We start from the raw sequence: 19,048 nt of genomic DNA, 5'->3' as shown, positions 1-19,048 counted from the left end.
CATAGGGGTGAGTCTGGGTGCACAGCTGTGTTCACTAATGTGAACACATCTCTTAAAACTGCCCTCCCGGTTTGATTTGAACTGGTAGAACAGGTCTCGTAAAATATCCTCAGTTTCACACCATCTCCCTTTCGTGCTTCGGACCGATGGAAAATGCAAACGTGACACCGATGACATGAAACAGTGATGAGTGGGCATTTCCTCTGTTGGTGTGACTGTGCCTGTTTCTGCAGCAGCGTGTCCTCAATGCTACTTGGACCTGGATGACAGCAGGTTGAAACTAATGGCTTTAGCTTTCTCAGAAAATTACCATCAAATCTGCCCTTCACCCAAACACCCAAACCTCTCCTCCCTCCACAGCTTTCACCATTCACCCTTAATGCACTCCTTGTCTTAGGTGCCCCAGGCAACCATCAAGGTACCCCCACACTGAAAAAAAATAAATCTAATCTAATCTTACATATGTAAATCTGTGATATTAACAATTAAAAATGAAGTTTGTTGCTTTACATGAATACATCTAGTTTTGAACTTAATCTGCATTTGTTCAAAAAACAAGACATTGTGCATTTTCTCCTTAACAAGCAGTATTTATGTAATCCCAGTAATCTTTTCATTTACACACAAACAACAAGCAATGATCTTGTTGTATTTACCTTTCCATTAACAATTTTAATCTCTATGGGCAGATTGACCAATGTTTAGATGAAACATGCTGTATTTGTTTAAGTAGAACACCACGGTAAAAAAAATATCTTGCTTGATCTACTTTAAAAAAATTAAGGCCACTTTTTCGCATGAAATTTTTATGTAGATCAAGAAAGACTAGTCTTTGTATAAACTATTCAATTTTTAGTATGTACAAAATTCATTTGCAAGTAAAGTCAACTTAATTTTGAAGTAAAATTAACACAATTAAGTTGACTGTACTTGCAAAATGTATTATTAACATACAAAAAATTAAGTAGTTTATACAAAGACTAGCCTTTCTTGATCTACATAATAATCTCATGCAAAAAGTAGATCAAGCACAATATTTGTATCAGTGCCCCCCCCCCCCCCCCCCCCCCCTCCTCCTCCAGCCGTATCAGGATATACTGTAGCCCCATCACCTGTGGGTGACTGCAACCTCCCATAGGCGGGATTTTCACATCCAAAAGCTGGGTGACGTTTTGCGCACTTAAATGCCCTCTCTACATAGTCACTGCGTGACTGACTAACTTCTCATCGGCGCAGGAGCGCATTTCCTCGTGCGGTGGATTTTTTTTTTCCCACCACTGAACTATGATCAAAACAATAGTGGGAAATGTATGAAAGCGTCTGCTTTTGAAAGCGTCAGTATGGACATCTCAACTCGTTGGAAAAAAAGCCTGAAGAGGAAAGGTTGAGGTTGAAGTGATGTCTCTTTCAAAGCACGGGAGATAAAAACACAGGTGAACGTGGATGTTTCCAAGGCTGCGTTGAAGACGCGCATCCCATTCCTGGACAGTGGAGACGGGTAGGTCGTTCAACCTGCTCTGTGTTCGTGAGGAATTATAACTATCAAGAGACAAATGTTAGGATTTACATGGTATTGTGTGGCCATGGGGCTGGTAATGTGTGGGAATGAGGAATTAATCCGCGGTCAGGCTTTAATGAGGTGATTGAAAAGAGCTTAAAGAACATGCTTGATCACAGTCTGTTTTATATTTGTGTTTTTTTAAACAGTCAAATTCATTTTTATTTACTATATATACTTTACTTGATATTCTGCACAACACACATGTAATTATTCCCAAAAAGAAAATAATATTGATGCCACTGGGTGTCTGCAGTCTTGAATGTTTCCTGACAGACTCACATGTCATGATAGAGGAAATGTTAAAAAGTAGTTTCATTGAATTTATATATAAAACCTCCAGTAATTGTTGGCTCCATTTATCTTTGCTTTGATACAAGCAGCATTTCTCTCATATTACTTGGAGTTATAGTCTGGCCACAGTTGTGAAAACTATAGGAGAGATAAAGAAAGGGATGGAGAGCTCATTCTGGGCTGGCCAGGAGTGGTAGCTCAGTTGTGTTGTGATTGTTTGTTTAATTATTTATTCCTAAACCAAGAAAATGCATGTAAGTCAGGAGTAGCTGCTTCCTCTGCAAGGACTGGCTTTTGATGGGAAGAAATGTTTAGAAAGCTCATTTCTGGCATCTTTATTTTTAGTCACTCCTGGACATTTTTTATGAGACAGTTCTTTCATAAAAACACAGCTTTTACTTACAGTAAAAATATGATGCAGTGCAGGTCTTTTATATAAACTTAGAAAGCAGGGTGAAGAGCAGCATGAGAAAATATCATACAAAATACACGTTTTATTAAATAAGTAGACGTGTCTGTAGGAATCTATTCTATAAACATCTGTTGGTTCGTTTGTTTTTGTTCATGATAACTTTTTTCATTTTGGTTGTGATATGATAGCAACCTTTTTATGAACAGCTCTGGAGGGAGGAGAAGAGAAGAGGTTGAAAGAGTTGAGGAGAGGAAGAGGAAGTTTTTCAAATTTCTGACATTTTAAAGAGTATTTCTTAAGGCCACTGACTGGTTTCAGTATTAACTTCAGTAATTTTATTACTTTCTATATTTTAATTCTCAAAAATTCATTTTGATTTATCCATCCATCCATCCATTTTCTATACCCATTTTATCCTTTGCAGGGTCACGGGGGTCTGCTGGAGCCTATCCCAGCTCATTACAGGCGAGAGGCAGGGGTTCACCCTGGACAAGTCGCCAGTCTATCGCAGGGCCATTTTAATTTAATATACCAGAAAAGAAAAACATATATTTCACCTCCGTATGAACCAAAGACCTTCAAAAGTTTCACAATCTTAGTCAGGTCAACAATGATATCCCTATATGGAGGTCCCTTATGAGCAGATTTAAAAAAAAGGTTTGTGGCCAGTTTTCTTCATTACTAAGAAAAATCTCACCCCCATTCATTACTAGCTCCCACCAATGTCACCAGGGGCCTCCGTATTTATCATAACGTATTTCCATCATGTATTACCCCGGAGAATGTGTGAATTTTATGTGGGTTTATAAAAAGGTTCATGAGTCTTAAAGTTTAATTGGTTACATAGAAATTAAATCAGACGGAGTGCGAACTCTCAAGATGTGGCTTTTGAGCTATTATAGTTTATTGGGCAAAAATGTCAAGCCCTCGGCAGTCTGAAGGGAACAGGGGCTTCTGCTATTTGTTGTCTCAACAAACAAGCTGTGGGCTGCGCGTCACTCCTGTGTTTTGGAGCGCGGTTCAGTGATTATTTACGTCAAACCATTTATTTGTGCAACACATTTTCATAGCCTCAGGTTGCAACGTCTGACAACTGACAGTTATCCAACCACCCAGCCATTAGCTACACCTGCCTTATCCTTGAGAGGATGTCACGCACCAGGGCGTGGGGACTAAAATGGACCCCAGCCCACAATCAGTTAAGTGACTGTAGGTTATTTGGCCAGTGTATGCCCTTTAGTGCTGTTCAAAACATGGTTTCTCGCATTATTTTGTATCATTATTTTAAATAAAATGGGCACATTTGGCTTTTAGCCAAAATGTTCACTTTTGCCTGAAAGATACAGTGAGCATAAATGTAAAAAAAATACTATTTGGATATTTACTTGATTCTGTTTACATTAAGATGTAATATGCACGACTATATTTAAAGGAACTATCCAGAGCTTCAGTGCACTGAGTCAGTAAAGCCATTATTTCCTTCTTTGAATCCAAACCCCTGTTAAAATTTCAATCATAATCATATCAGTGCAAGAGAAAACAACACAGGGTCCCAGCACCATGGAATCACCTAAATGACGGGAGCATATATATATATATATATATATATATATATATATATATATATTTTTATTTTTTATTTTTTTTTATTAAATAAAAACACTGTAGACAAGTCCATGATTTTATGATGGTGCGTTGTGTTCGTAGGTTATGGCTCTCTCTGGTTGCTTTACTTTAATACGAAGCTATTGTTTCACAAATCAGTATGTTATTCAAAAGACAGTTATGTAGGTGGCTTGATGCATTTCTGTTTACACTGCTAAGAGAATATGTTCACGTATGATCTGATCAAACTTGTGGTGTGGACCACATTTGACCACATTTCTTTTATCTTTGTAAACACAATATGTAAGGTGCTACACTGGAAAACTCCATACAAAGCCTTCTGAGTAGGAGGACAGATTAACTAATTAGTGCGACAACAAAGCAACAAGCAGGAACCATAACAAGTCAGTTTCTTCTATGCTGTCTTGACTTGCCTAACATATTTTTTCTTCTTTTAATTCCCTATATTGCATCTCTGTTTCAGTTCTCTGAAGCCTATTTTTTCAAACTTTCTTGCTTTTGGATGTTTTCTCTTTGCCATTATTGTTCTGTCTGCATGGTTCATCAGTTACAGGAAGTGGGGGGGGGGCTGTCAAGCGATTAAAAAATTAATTAAGATCTGTAATTAATTAATCGAATTAATTGCTTTTCCTTTAAATACTAACGTTAGCGGTGGCTGCGCTCGCGACCGGGTGCTTTGTGTTTATGTGGCTAAACTTGAGCTGCTTCGTTGGTGAGCAAAGTCCCCATAAAAAAACACATTTCGCTCTACCTTTATCAATGTTGCCATCGGGGAATTTTTAATAATGTAAATTCCCCATTCACTGGACCGACAACTTTCACATGCTCCTCCATTTTCACTCCTCCGCTATTCTCGCCCTCCCCGTTATGCCTGTCCAGCTACAATGGGAGTCTACCAGTGTAGCTACACACGCCCACACACAGTAACAGCCAATCAATGACCACTTCAAGGTGGGACTGACAACAAGCCCACCTCACAAACACCAATTTCACATTAAAGGCAACTCACAAACAGAAAAAGTTAAATTACAGATTAAAAAATAGATTAAGCGATTAAAAAACATAATGTGCCAAATATGCCTGTAATTAATTAATCGCAATTAACGTGCTAATTTGACACCCCTAAAATAAACACCAATGAATTTGGTCTTTGAAAGCAACTCTCATACACAGTGTTGTTTCAAAATAAATTCAAAAACTGATTTGACCTAGTACGCCACCTTGACAGTGTTAGTGTCAACATTATTAGTACATTAGCACTCCACATATTGATTCACTTATCATTTAGTGGTTTTTGCTCTCTCTGTCACTCTGTTACGGAAGTCTAGTTAAATGACGGTAATAATAAACCAGTTAAATCATTGTCCTCTCAGAAAGTTCCACTTCCCATGAGAATAAATTGCATGTTGGCCACACGCCCAAGCAATTCACTGGAAAGTTTCTCCTCTCTCCTGGTATATATAGGCCACTTGCCAAGGGCACACCCACACACAATTGGATGTGTATGGTCACAAAGTTAGACACAACACACATTCTTTGAAAGACATATTCACAGAGTATTTGAGTACCCAGGACACAATGAATTGTTCTCTTTCTTATTACTGGCTGCAATTAAGCATAATGTATTAAAAATGTCCATTTGTTTCTGTTTTGTTTTTTCTCCACCAAGACATTTTCTGCTGTAAAACAGAAGACATGATCGCTCCCTCTTTCAACATGAATGACTACAATGAGACGTCAGTGACTACAAGTGTCAACATATGTTGGCCCCAGTGTTACAACTTCAGCACCACCAATATCTCAGATACAAGCATGGAGGTACCCTTCAGTAAAACTACTGCTGTCATCTACGCCATTGTCTTCATTGTGGGATTCCTAGGTAACACACTAGCCATCTATGTGATGGCCCGCTATGCCAAGACGAAGACAGTAACTAACATGTACATCCTAAACTTGGCTGTGGCAGATGAACTCTACATCCTGGGAATCCCCTTCATAGGGACCAATAGTGTACTCTCTTACTGGCCATACGGAGATTTCTTCTGCAAAGTCTGCATGACTGCTGATGGCATGAGCCAATTCGCCTCCACGTTTTGCTTGACACTGATGAGCATCGACCGTTTCCTTGCTGTGGTTTATCCCATTCGCAGTGCCAAATGGCGGAAGCCTCAGGTTGCAAAGATCTTTAGCGGCATAGTGTGGGTCATGTCCTTTCTGATGGTCCTACCTCTCACCATCTTCTCATGTGTGCAAGAGACGTTCAACACCTGCAATGTTAGCTGGCCTGAACCAGCCAATTTGTGGTCCGCTGCATTCATACTATACACATCTATCATGGGTTTCTTTGGTCCTCTCGTCGTCATCATCCTGTGCTACCTGCTCATTGTAATCAAGGTAATGTGACACATGAAACCGCCTTCTAGATTTTTAATTTGGTATCACTGTTGTCTCAAAATCTCATAAAAATGTTTTAACTTCCAGGTGAAGTCAGCAGGTGTGCGTGCTGGCCTGAAGAAGCGGCGAAAGTCAGAGCGTAAGGTGACACGCATGGTGGTGATCATCGTGCTGGTGTTTGTCCTTTGTTGGCTGCCCTTCTTTACTACCAACCTCATCAATCTTGTTTATGTCATCCCGGAGACCGATGCCGTTGTCTACTTTATTCTGGTCATCCTCACCTATGTCAACTCTTGTGCCAACCCGGTCCTCTATGGGTTCCTCTCCGAGAACCTCAAGAAGAGCTTCCAGCAAGCCTTATGTTTCTGCAAACCGAAGGATGCCTCTACTGCAACCCTGATGGAGAGTACAACAAATGCTCCCAAGGTAAATCATGATCATACCTTTTGAGTCAGATATCAGACTTCCTTTCTTCTATACACTCTCTGTGTCCTCTGTGCCAAAACATAAAACGACCTTTGCTCTTGCTATCAGCTCACAGTTCCAAAGCCGGTATTTATGTTTTGTGATAGTGCGTGTTACATGCCATGGGTAACTTCCTCCTACAGTTTTTAATTGATGGTGTTTGACATTATGACACAAGTTGCCAAGATAGTCGAGATATCGAATTGTCGACCAGCTTAAGGTGATAATGTCAAAACAAACATAACTACAAGAGTTTGTAAAACTTTAAGCACTGTTAAAAGATGTGTTGATGCACAGAAGCATCAACACATCTTCAACCCCTTCAACAACACCAACACCTTCAACCCCATTTCCAACTTTAAAATAAAAACATGTCGTTGGCATTAAATTCAAAATAGGTCCATAATTTAAAAAGAAAAAAAATATTTTTTAGCATGTTGTATTTCTGCTACTGTATTTTCTATGTTGTTAATAACATTTAACATGGTAATCCAACCTTTTCGTAAATACTGTACAAACATGTTCTTTGGTCCATGATTTAAATTTTGTCGAGCATGTGGATATGGGAGTTGACAGCACCTATGTCACCACATTGTCCATGTAAGCTTCTGGTGCTGATAGTAGCTTATGTTTATACTTCTATCACTAGATGTGATTAAACATTTTAATAGTTTTATGCATGAGCGGCACCATGTCTTAAAACGTATATGACAGAATACATGCTGTAAAAACAACCTCATTCATTATTCTGTGTCTGCTTTTGTATTTTTTTTCTTTTAAAACTGTTTTTCCTTCTCTTTTTTGTCTCATGTCTTCTCCTTCTCCATTTGAAGGCTAAACAGGTGAGTTAGGAGCAAAGGTGGGGCGGGGAAAGTAATAAAAGTAGTAAAAACAGAGCAAAACGCATTCAATGTTTTGACGTAAAATGATCTATCATTGTAATTTAAACGCTGATATTCATGCTGTATTTGCTTAATCCCCGTTTGAATTTATGCTCCAACACACTTAAGTGTGAAAAACAATCAAAGATTTAGTTTACGGGATGTGAAAGCAGGCTACAATCTGACTTGAACAATAACATTGTTATCATGTAGCCAACTTGTGCTACCAGAGTCAGCCGACAAGAATGAGGACACCAGGTTTAGCGGAGAAATGGTTGACTTTATTCGTCACCAGACACGTACATACACGCATACACACTCCCCAGCCGTCGTCTCGAACTCCGGCAGCTCCGTGTAATCCCCCTCTACAGAACCCTCCAGGACAATCAGCCCACTCCTTAAGAGCACAGGCAGGGAGGAGAGATTGATTGGACACACCTGTGCCCAATCAGCTGATCACGCCCAATCCTCCACCCTGCCACATACCCCCATCGCCTGACTCAGGCCGATGAGTTTATTGAGTTTATTTTAGACGGGACAATGCATATTAATGAACACTACATTAAGCAGTGTAAATACACTGGGTTTTAGCAGAAATGCTAGTTTCCATCCGCAGTCCCCACAGAAAACAATTCAGTCAAACAATACAATCAAACAAGGGAACAAACATAATACATACATAGTAGCAAAATATATTTATCAGCATTTAAAAGCAGTATGGATTGTATCTTAAAGGGGACCTATTATGGCATCTAATACCTATTTTAAACAGGCCTTGGATGTCTTTAAAACAAGCTTTTGATTATTTTTGGTTGCTTTCCTCCTTCTCTGAGTTGGCAGGCTGAGGGGAGACCACTTTATATATGTTAAAGCAAGAGAAAACGTGTTTTTCATAATAGGACCCCTTTAAAGTGACTTGAGTCTAAAGTGACTTGAACAAAAAATGCATATTACAATAATGAAATACCAGCTATGGTAATATTATGGTACTGAGAGTATCCAAGTTGTGGGACATACAGTACAAAGTGTGCGTTGCATTGCACATTGCCCTAGTACGTACAAATTAAAACAGATAATTAACATTAAAACAAACTACACAAGTTTAAGCCTGGTTGTGATAACAATGTTGTTCCTCCAATAGCCATGATTTAAAATGTTTGGTGAAAGAGATCAGTTGGAAGTTCACGTATCGTGCTTGGTATTGCATTGCAGGTGTGAGAGGCACGAACCGAAAAAGTGGCTTGGCTAAGGCCCAATCCCAATTCCCCTTCACTCGCCCTTCTTTTCTCCACTCGCCCTTCTTTTCTTCCCTACCCCCTAAAAAAGAAGGGGGAGATTTTAGGGCACTTGAAATCTAGGGCACTTGGCCCAGGTGCCTGTCCCATTTCTCCTACTCCCCCTCGTTTTCATCCCTACCCGGATCAGGAAGCAGAGAGCCAAAAGCTGTTTTAATTTCAGCTGTAGCGCTGTTATGGCACTTTATTAAGTTTTAATATTTTTTCAGGCTTAAAAGTTACCGTTAAGATCCCCAACCTGGGCTCAGTTTATCCAAATAACGCCTATTAAGAAATTTGACTCGACGTTTTCGGAGATGAGAAGAGCCGCCGCCCCCGGGGAGCAGCAGCAGCTCACAGCCCGAGAATAGACGTGATCGCTGGGTCAACCAAGCGTCGTCGTCCCGGGAGAGAAACCTGCAGCTCTGTTGAGAATTACGCTGGCTGAAATAAATAATTTAGGAAGATGTTGGTTTAATAGATGAAATCTAACAGTTGTAGCTACGCCTGTTAAGAAATTTGCTCCGAAATTCCGAGATTTCTGTCTGTCGGCTCCGGAGCTTGGGTCCGCGTTAAATCGATGCAGAGCCTACGGCGTAGGGTATGGCGTAGGGTACGGCGTAGGGTACGGCGTAGGGTACGGCGTAGGGTACGGCGTAGGGTACGGCGTAGGGTACGGCGTAGGGTACGGCGTAGGGTACGGCGTAGGGTACGGCGTACGGCACGCGTCGCCGCGTACATCGACGCAGAGCCCTCGCCGTAGGTTACGTAACCTACGTTGTAGGCTCTGCATTGGTGTAACGCGGAAGCATAAATCCCTTTATTCTGGCGTGATCTTCGGCAACTTTATCTGAAAGTGTTTAAATTACCCAGATACCGGGCTGGATTACTTTGTGGTTTCTGAAAACTATTATATCAGAAACATCCAAAACAAATCTGTCGAGTCACAGGATTATTTCTCTCTATTTCTCACAAAAAAATGCTTACCTACTCCCTCGGTCACATTCTGAGACGAGTCTGCCTGTTTGCCTTCGGTCAGCGAGTCAAATCGACACAGAGCCTACGGCATAGGTTACGTAGCCTACGGCGTAGGTTACCTAGCCTACGGCGTAACCTAACAGCCTTTACTCCGGCGCGATTCTTCGCGAACAGCGGACAAAAAAGGGATTATGTACATTCACTGAGTGAATATTATGAAAGTAAAATATACATTTGTCGCTAGAAATGTAATCAAAACGCATTTTTTTGCAGAAACTAACTCAAAATATTGATTTATTCACTAAGAAATGTCCGCCATGTTTTTTTTTGGATTCAGTCCGCAAATGACGACGAAAAGCATTCTGGGAAATTTTCATACCCCCTCGCTCGCGAAGTCAGCATCTGAAAACCCTCGATTTGAAGGGGCTATTCTCAGCCCCTAGCCCTCGATATGCCCCCTCCCCCTAGGTGAAAAGAGGAATTGAGACACCACTACCTTCACGGGAACGCGCAAAATTTAGGGGTAGGGAAGAAAACGAGGGCGAGGGGGTCAATTGGGACGCAGCCTAAAAGCACTTTTTCTAAAAGGAACTATACAGTCGCCCCTAACACTAGCTCCGGTTAATCTGTTTGAACTTCTTTTCACAAATTCTTGTAGTGGGGGTGGTGCCTGGCCATGAAAGATTTTATGTATATATATATATATATATATATATATATATATATATATATATATATATATATTATGAAAACACTTAAAGAAAAAAAGAAAAAAACATTCATATCGGATTTTCCTACTGCTTCTGTGCTCACTATATATCTAACTTGCTTATATGGTTACATTTTTTTTTCACAGACCGTTCAGACGACCGTGATTGGGAACCCTGACAGTGAGCCTTTTACCCCAAAGACTGTGATGAATGGCCAGTGATCGCTGAGTATTCCAGCTGGCCCAACATACACCACTCTGCCACAACACGGAGCTTGGACACTTTACCTGCAAGCTTTTTATATTAACTTAAAACTTCCTGTGTTTATTGCATTGAACCCCTGGCTCTCATGGACATTTGCAGAGAGGACCAGAAGAGGAATGTACTGTTTGAGGAGCAGCTATACATAGCCTTCACAAGTAATCTTTTTATGTTTGTTTCATGTGTCTTTTCACCAGAATGACTTTGCAGGAACAAGTCAAGACTTCACATTGCTGTAAATGTTCTAATGGTTTTTATGACCATATTTTAATTTCTTCTTAGATGTGATCCTTTTTCAACGAAACCTGGCATTCTGAACTTGCTTTATATTATACACTTGTGGTTGATGCCTGTCGCTGTGACTAAATATTCAGTAAAATGTACATTTCACAGCATGAAGATACATCTACAGTAGGTAAAGTCGGACCTTTTAGACAGTTCAACAGTAAATGACTGATTGAAAATTGTGGTTTTCTTTTGTTTTAGTTGTTGTTGTTTTCAACTGAACAAATGAATTTCCTTGATGTTACTCCCTTTATCTGTATGACTGTCACAGTTGTATTGATCTTCTCGTGTTTTACTAAAAAACTATCACTCTTAGGTCGTAAAATGAGCATAAGATAGAAAGTATTCAATGCTGTGAAAATATGCCCTATCCTGAATTTACTTTCAGGTCATTTTACCCATTGTTACCATGACTTTGTTTGGACTCGGCCTTATGTTCACCCCAGTTATGACTCCAGCTATTGTTTCATGTCAGACATGGTCTGATTATTAAATTTGGACATTTACAGTATTTAATTTGCACCAAAAGAGCGAGCTGTTCTTTTGCTCAACGTAACAAGCGTGTTAGAGGGCTGTATATTGGCTTATTAGTTTGGACAAATGTTTTGTGATGTGAAAAATGTCTTCAAATGGCACAGGTATTAAGTATTGTTCTATAGTGGACTAATTTTGTCTTTCCACACATTTCTGTTGTTGGAGCGGTGATGTAAACAGTGGAAACTGCCATATGTTCGTAGTAGTAACTTGAGCCCATTTGTCAAGTTCATCTAAAGTGAGTGAGTCTGTTTAAAAGTTTAGAAGTGAGAAATGAAGTGAAATTGCAGGAAACAAAGGATTTAATTGTTTTGACAAAACTGAATTTCAAAATAATGGGTCATTCTGAATTTTGTCCCTCAGACATATAACAAAAACATAAATAAATTGATGGTATTGAATGTTATTGAATGAATTGAATTTGATGAATACTTATAAGCAAGGAAGATCTTCATGTATGTCCATCCTGCAGATCTAGTGACACAGGCTTGAATTAAACACATTAACATATTCATAATTTATACTGTGTCAAGGATTTTATGTTAATTGCCACTGTGGTGTAGCTAAATTGAAATGTTATGTTTCAGAACAGATTTATAAACACAAACACCAGAATGGCACATTGACACTTGAATGTAATTACCTAGACTCAAAGAAAAAGAAGTGTATATCATAACTAAAATTATTTTCTTTTTAATTGTGGAGTACATTGGAAAACATTTTGAAATATTATCAGAAAACAGAAGAAAAACTCAATGAAATGAAGGAAGACAGTTTAAAGTATTCCCACTGTTATATTATCATTTTAGTTATTTGGCATTCTTTTTATTTATTTACATACATACATACATACATACATACATACATACATACATACATACATACATACATACATACATACATACATACATACATACATACATACATACATACATACATACATACATATATATGTATGTATGTATATACTCGCATCGGCCGCTTTATTAAGTACACATGTCCAATTGCTCTTTAACGCACATTTCTAATCAGCCAATCCCATGGCAGCAACTCAATGCATTTAGGCATGTAAACATGGTCAAGACGATCTGCTGCAGTTCAAACCAGAATCAAAATGGGCAAGAAAGAGGATTTAAGTGACTTTGAAAGTGGCATGGTTGTTGGTGCCAGATGGGCTGGTCTGAGTATTTCAGGAACTGCTGATCTGCTGGGATTTTCACGCACAACCATCTCTAAGATGTACAGAGAATAGTCAGGAAAAGAGAAAATATCCAGTGAACGGCAGTTCTGTGGGCGCAAATGCCTTGTTGATGCCAGAGGTCAGAGGAGAATGGCCGGACTGGTTCGAGCTGATAGAAAGGCAACAGTAACTCAAATAACCACTCGTTAAAACTGAGGTTTGCAGGCGAGCATCTCTGAACACACAATGTACCTTGAGGCGGATGGGCTACAGCAGCAGAAAACCACACTGGGTGCCACTCATGTCAGCTAAAAACAGGAAACGGAGGCTACAATTCACACAGGCTCACCAAAACTGGACAACAGAAGAAGGAAAAACGTTGCCTGGTCTGATGAGTCTCGATTTCTGCTGTGACATTCGGATGGTAGGGTCAGGCTGGTGGTGTAATGGTGTGGGGGATATTTTCCTGGCACACTTTGGGCCCATTAATATCCAATTGAGCATTGTGTCAACGCCACAGCCTACCTGAGTATTGTTGCTGACCATGTCCATCCCTTTATGACCACAGTGTACCATCTTCTGATGGCTATTTCCAGCAGGATAACACGCCATGTCATAAAGAATCATCTCAGACTGGTTTCTTGAACACGATGATGAGTTCACAACTAAAAATGACCTACACAGTCACCAGATCTCAATCCGATAGAGCACCTTTGGGATGAGGCGGAAAGGGAGATTCCCATCAAGGATGTGCAGCCGACAAATGTGCAGCAACTGCGTGATGCGTGATCATTTCAATATGGACCAAATTCTCTGAGGATTGTTCGCAGTACCTTGTTGAATCTGTCCAACGAAGGATTAAGGCAGCTCTGAATTGTGTTCCTCTACCAGGGGCCTGGGACTTGAGTGTTCTGTGTAGGGTTTTTGCTGTTCCTAGGATGGTGCTGTTTTGGACCAAGCTCTCTGATGTGGTTCTCTCCCAGAAGGACACAGCTCCATGTGCTATAACTACTATTGGCACCACTGCTGTCTAGGTGCACGCAGTCAAACGACGAATATGTCTGAGTAAGTATTTAAAAAAGTTGAGTCCTCACGTCAATCCAGTTGGCGGTAATGAGCCTGAAAGCTGCCAGCAACCGATATTATGAAAGAAACAGCAACAGTGGCAAAGGAAAAATGGAGAGTGTGGAGATAGGCTTTGTTTAAATCACACGTATAGGAGCACTTGCAATATAACGGGATGGAACGTGTGGTGGACCGGACAAAGACCATCTGTTGGCATTGTTTCTATGAGGTGCTACTGGCAATACATCAAATATGCTAACGCACATTGACGGCATCACCCCGACATGTCAATCACTGGCTCGAGGAAAAGACGCGTGTGCAACAGCTGTTCATAAGCAGCCCCTTGACATGAAACAGACAAGGCCAGCAAAATCACAGATGCAGTTGCCAGTATGGAAATATTGTGTGTGTGTGTATATATACAGTATATACACACATACGATATTTCCATACTGGCAATTGATATTTATATATATATTGTATATATTGTAATGTCTTTTTTCCCAGTGCTGTCATCTCTCTCCAGTATGCTTTAACTTTCTGCTGTCTTGTTCAGCCCCTATTACCAGCTTGTTTGCTGACAACCTGATTTTTGTGTCACGTTGTTGGTGTAAAAACACAGTGTGTAATCAGCAGCTTCTGGGTTTCTTCGCTGTTTGTGGTCATGCTGCATTGTTCCATCATTCAACATCAAAAGAGAAAACAGTATCATCAGCAAATAGAAAAAAGAGCGAGTTAAAGTGGTATAAATCATAAATGAGCGTATTTATTAACCTAAATTTGCTTAAAACATAATTTGACGGTTTCCCTCTTATCTGAAAGTGCAATGAAGAGCTTTCATGGTACATCTGATTAAGAAGTTGCTATTAGCTGTGATAGACTGTTATTTTTTTCTTCACGTCCTGCCTGTGGCTATACTAAATCCCCTTTGTCACACACTGGCGCTCGGATAAATGAGGATAATGAGTATACAAAAGCGATGGCGAGGTTAATTATTCTAAAGGTCAAACTACTATTAATGGATGCAGCACAAAGCTGTAACGGTAATGCACAGGTTTTTTCCTGGATTTTTAACTAATGAGTCCTTGGGTCCGTTTCACAAAGCAGGTTCAACAAACTCTGAGTCTAATCCTGAACTTTTAGTTGATCTACTCTGAGATCGGAAACTCTGAGTTTTCGTTTCCAGAACAGCGGATTTGAGTAAATTTACTCAACTCTAAGTAGTTTCACCTGCTGTTAAGCGCGTGCACCACAACTATAAAAAGCCAGCATCAATTGAGCCCCGATTCGACGATTCACCATGGCAACAACAACAACAAAAGATCCACCTACTTTTTCTTTTTTTTTTTTTTTACTTTATTTAACATTTCAATTTACAAAATCCTTTTGAGGAAACATTAGTTTGCATCTGAAGATCGACAGATCCACATACTTCATGCCGTGTCCTTTTTCACCCGAATGGAATTAGAGATTTTTATGCGCGCATACGGCGAATTTGAACATGTTTTTCGAAAAAAAAGTAACACTGCAGCACAGAATAATATAAAATTAATTTACAGTAACAGATCTCTACATCATTCACCTGCAATCCTGTGGAACTCCTTTTATGGCTTGGACAGGTTTATGTAGGCTTGCCACCCGTCCCTTAAAATACGGAATTGTTCTGTAATTGGGAATTAAAAGTTGCGTTCCGTATTGAACCAATACAGACACATATTATGCTCTTATTTATTTATGTAATAATATACAGGTGGAGGTCGGAAAATGTGAATATATTGCAAAACTTCATTCGTAGGACATTCAACTTAAGGTGAAACAAAAATGATTTCCCACTACATGCAAAGTGAGATATTTCAAGCCTTTATTTGTTATAATTTTGATGATTATGACTCACAGTTTATGAAAACCCCAAATAAAAAATCTCAAAAAATTAGAATATATTATGAAATCATTAAACAATTCAATCATCAAAATTATAACAAATAAAGGATTAACATATATTGCTTTGCCTGTAATGAGACTATGTAATGTATTACGCGATAACCATCTCCCGACGAATATTTAATTATCTGCGCATTAATTCTGCACCTTCATCAATTGGGTCTTCATCAAAAGGACAGGCCATGTTCGTGACAATGGACTTCTAATATATATACTGACTCTGTTTTTAATGATAATTTTAATGCTCTGAAAGAGGCGGAGACACAGAAAAACTCCAGGTTCGTTGAAATAAACCTGGTCCCGACCAGGTTAGGTTCAGAGCGTCTGTTACTACAGTAACTGACCGAGAGCTTAAGTTACCTCTCTTTGTGAAACAGGCTAGAGTTACCTCTCTTTCTCTGGTTTGAGTTACCTCCCTTTGTGAAACGGAAAACTCAGAGTTTCCCTCATTTCAGGGTTAACAGACTCAGAGTTTTCACTAAACCTGCTTTGCTTAAAGTTTGATTTAGCCATTGGCATCCAGAAGATGATCAGTGGCCCAGGATTTCAGAGTAGAGGTGAGCAGGTGAAGCGCTGTATCGATTGTTGTGTCATCTCTTGAAGTCTGAAGACAGATTAGATTGATGACCAGACCATGTTTCAGCAGAGGCTGCTTTGCTTTGATTATAACCAACATTGCACCCACAGATAGAGCTGCAGTTCAGAGGGGATTGACATCACTATGAACTGTCTATAAATGTCCCATAGGGGTTCTGAAGCGTGCTTTTGAAGCCTCTTCCTCGTCTTGCTGCACGGCATGTTGTTGGTAGGACCTAACATTGCCCTACCCCAGTAGATCTAAAAATAGACAAACAGGCAGTGATATCTGTGTGATATCTTAGCTCAGCTGGCTTAGCTTACGCTAGCCTACAATACTAACTAAAGTCAAAGTTTAGCTTTACAGTAAATGTTGTGGTGGCTGTTTTGGTTTTTAAGTGTGGTGGGTGTGAAGGAGTTGCTCTCAAAAGTCATCAAAGAAGTTTCTCTCTGGTCAATCAGTGACCTGCATCCTTTTAACGTTGCATTTTCGGCCTGAATCAGCTCCGTTACAACCCAAGCAAAGTAGGTGTGAAAAAAGGATGTACTAACCGGAACTATCACCTAGTGGAAAACCCTTAAAATGGAGTGGTTGAGCGGAGCAGAGCCAAGTAAGTACTAGTGGAAATGACATATTAGACAACTACTGTAGATGGGTGAAGTTTCAAAAGTTTATGCGCGGTGTGTGGGGGGGGGTCTGCAGAAATGTTCCTCGCCTGTTTCCTGGCCCCGGACCAATACAAGTCCTGGATGGAGCAAAGGTCAGCCCTGATTATTTTTCTGCAAACCTAACTGTCTGTTGCAGTACTGTCCTGTTTGGTGGCAGATACAAACCCCAAACCAAACAATGATGGAAGAGCACAGGACAGACTGGATGATAGCAGAGTAAAGAGGGATCAGCTCCCGGGGCTGATTAAACTCTCTGAGCTATCTCAAGAAGCACAACCTCTGCTGGGCCTTTTTGCAGACAGTGTCTGTGTGGAAGGACCACTTCAGATCCCTTGAAATTGTGGATCCCAGAAACCTAAAAGTGTCCACATTATATAGTTATATTTGCTGAGATCAAAATCAGATCAAATCCGTCTATCCTCATCTCAGATGTTGCTACCAAACTAACATCATGGTGCTGCCAGAGCTTAAACAAGGACTAGGGGACCTCCAGTAGAACATGCCACCCTCTGACTGCTGCTTTCAGGCCGAGGCCAGTCACAGTGGGTGTAGCTGGACCAAACCATTGGAGAAAGGTGTAGGTGAGTAATGGGTTCCCACAAAGATAGGTTGATGGTGATTCTAAACTGACCACAGGAGTGATTGTGAGAATGGACGATTGTTTGTGTCTGTGATGGAGTGGCACGCCTCGCCAACACTGACTTCTGGGATAGACCCCAGCACACCACCCGCCCCTGCAACACTGAACACAATGAGGCGGGTAAGGCCGATGGCTGGAAGGATAAAGGTAGATGCTGTTTTTGCAGTGTTTTGTAAACTTTGGAAACTTTTGTAAGTTTCTTTCAAGGTCCACAATAATACATTTAATAATAATACATTTTATTTGTAAAGTACTTTTCATAAAATAATTTTCAAAAAATAAGTGCTACAGAAACCAGCAAACAAAATAAACAAAAAGGAATAAAATCAAGACACATAAAAAAAACTGAAATAAAAGCATAAAAGCACAGAGACAATAGAAACATCCATAAAAGACCAGGGAAAGCCTTCCTGAACAAAAAAGTTTTAAGCCCCTTTTTAAAAGTGTCCACAGACTGGGGTTGACGTAAGTGTTCAGGGAGGGAGTTCCAGATGTGGGGGGCAGCGGAGCAGAAGGCTCGGTCTCCCATGGAGTGGAGTCGTGTGCGGGGCTGATAGAAGAGGTTGGTGTTTTGTGACCGGAGGTTACGGGTGGATGAGTGAGGGGTAAGGAGGTCTTTGAGGTATTGAGAGGCATTGCTGTAGATGCAGAGGTTGGTGATGAGGGCAATCTTGTATTGGATTCTTGAGGTTATGGGAAGCGGGTGTAGGTTCTGGAGAATAGGGGTGATATGGTCGTATTTGCGAGTTTTCATCAGAGTTCGGGCAGCACAGTTCTGAATGAATTGAAGTTTCTGGAGGTGTTTGTTGGGGATACCGATGAGCAGGCTGTTACAGTAGTCGAGCCTGGAGGAGATCAGGGCGTGGACGAGTTTTTCTGCATCAGAGAAAGTGTGGAAGGGGCGGAGTTTAGATATGTTCTTTATGTGGAAAAAGCAAGTTTTGTACAGATGTTTGATGTGGTTTATAAAGGTAAGTTGTGGGTCCAACTTCACACCGAGGTTGGTAACAGAGGTAGAGAGGGGGATGTCTTGACCGGAGAAGGAGATGGTGGTTATGGGGGATGACTGGAGGGGTGTGAGGGGTGCCAATTTGTATGGCTTCGGTTTTGAAACTCTTCAATTGAAGGAAGTTGTGACTCGTCCACGCCCTAATCTCCTTTAGGCAGTTGGAAAGGGCTTGAGTAGGTGATGATGAGAGGACTGGGGTGGAACGTAGGTTGGAGTCAGTTCGAAGGTACAGCTGAGTGTCATCAGTGAAAAGAGATGCCGTGTCGGCTGATGACACGACCCAGGGGCAGCATGTA

At 40.4% G+C, this 19,048-nt stretch overlaps 1 protein-coding gene across 1 annotated transcript; it reads left to right on the top strand.

Annotated features, from left to right (window-relative positions):
- Positions 1-1,202: 1,202 nt before the first annotated feature.
- On the top strand, positions 1,203-12,166 carry LOC133422290 (somatostatin receptor type 5-like). The gene is made up of 4 exons (XM_061712239.1): positions 1,203-1,498; positions 5,560-6,284; positions 6,372-6,710; positions 10,739-12,166. Exons 2-4 carry the CDS (start codon positions 5,586-5,588, stop codon positions 10,811-10,813), a joined length of 1,113 nt encoding a protein of 370 aa, XP_061568223.1. The 5' UTR covers positions 1,203-1,498; positions 5,560-5,585; the 3' UTR covers positions 10,814-12,166.
- Positions 12,167-19,048: the final 6,882 nt, after the last annotated feature.

Source organism: Cololabis saira, chromosome 21 (genome assembly GCF_033807715.1).
Source record: "Cololabis saira isolate AMF1-May2022 chromosome 21, fColSai1.1, whole genome shotgun sequence".
Taxonomy (NCBI): domain Eukaryota; kingdom Metazoa; phylum Chordata; class Actinopteri; order Beloniformes; family Belonidae; genus Cololabis; species Cololabis saira.
This window is presented reverse-complemented; position numbering and strand designations above follow the sequence as displayed.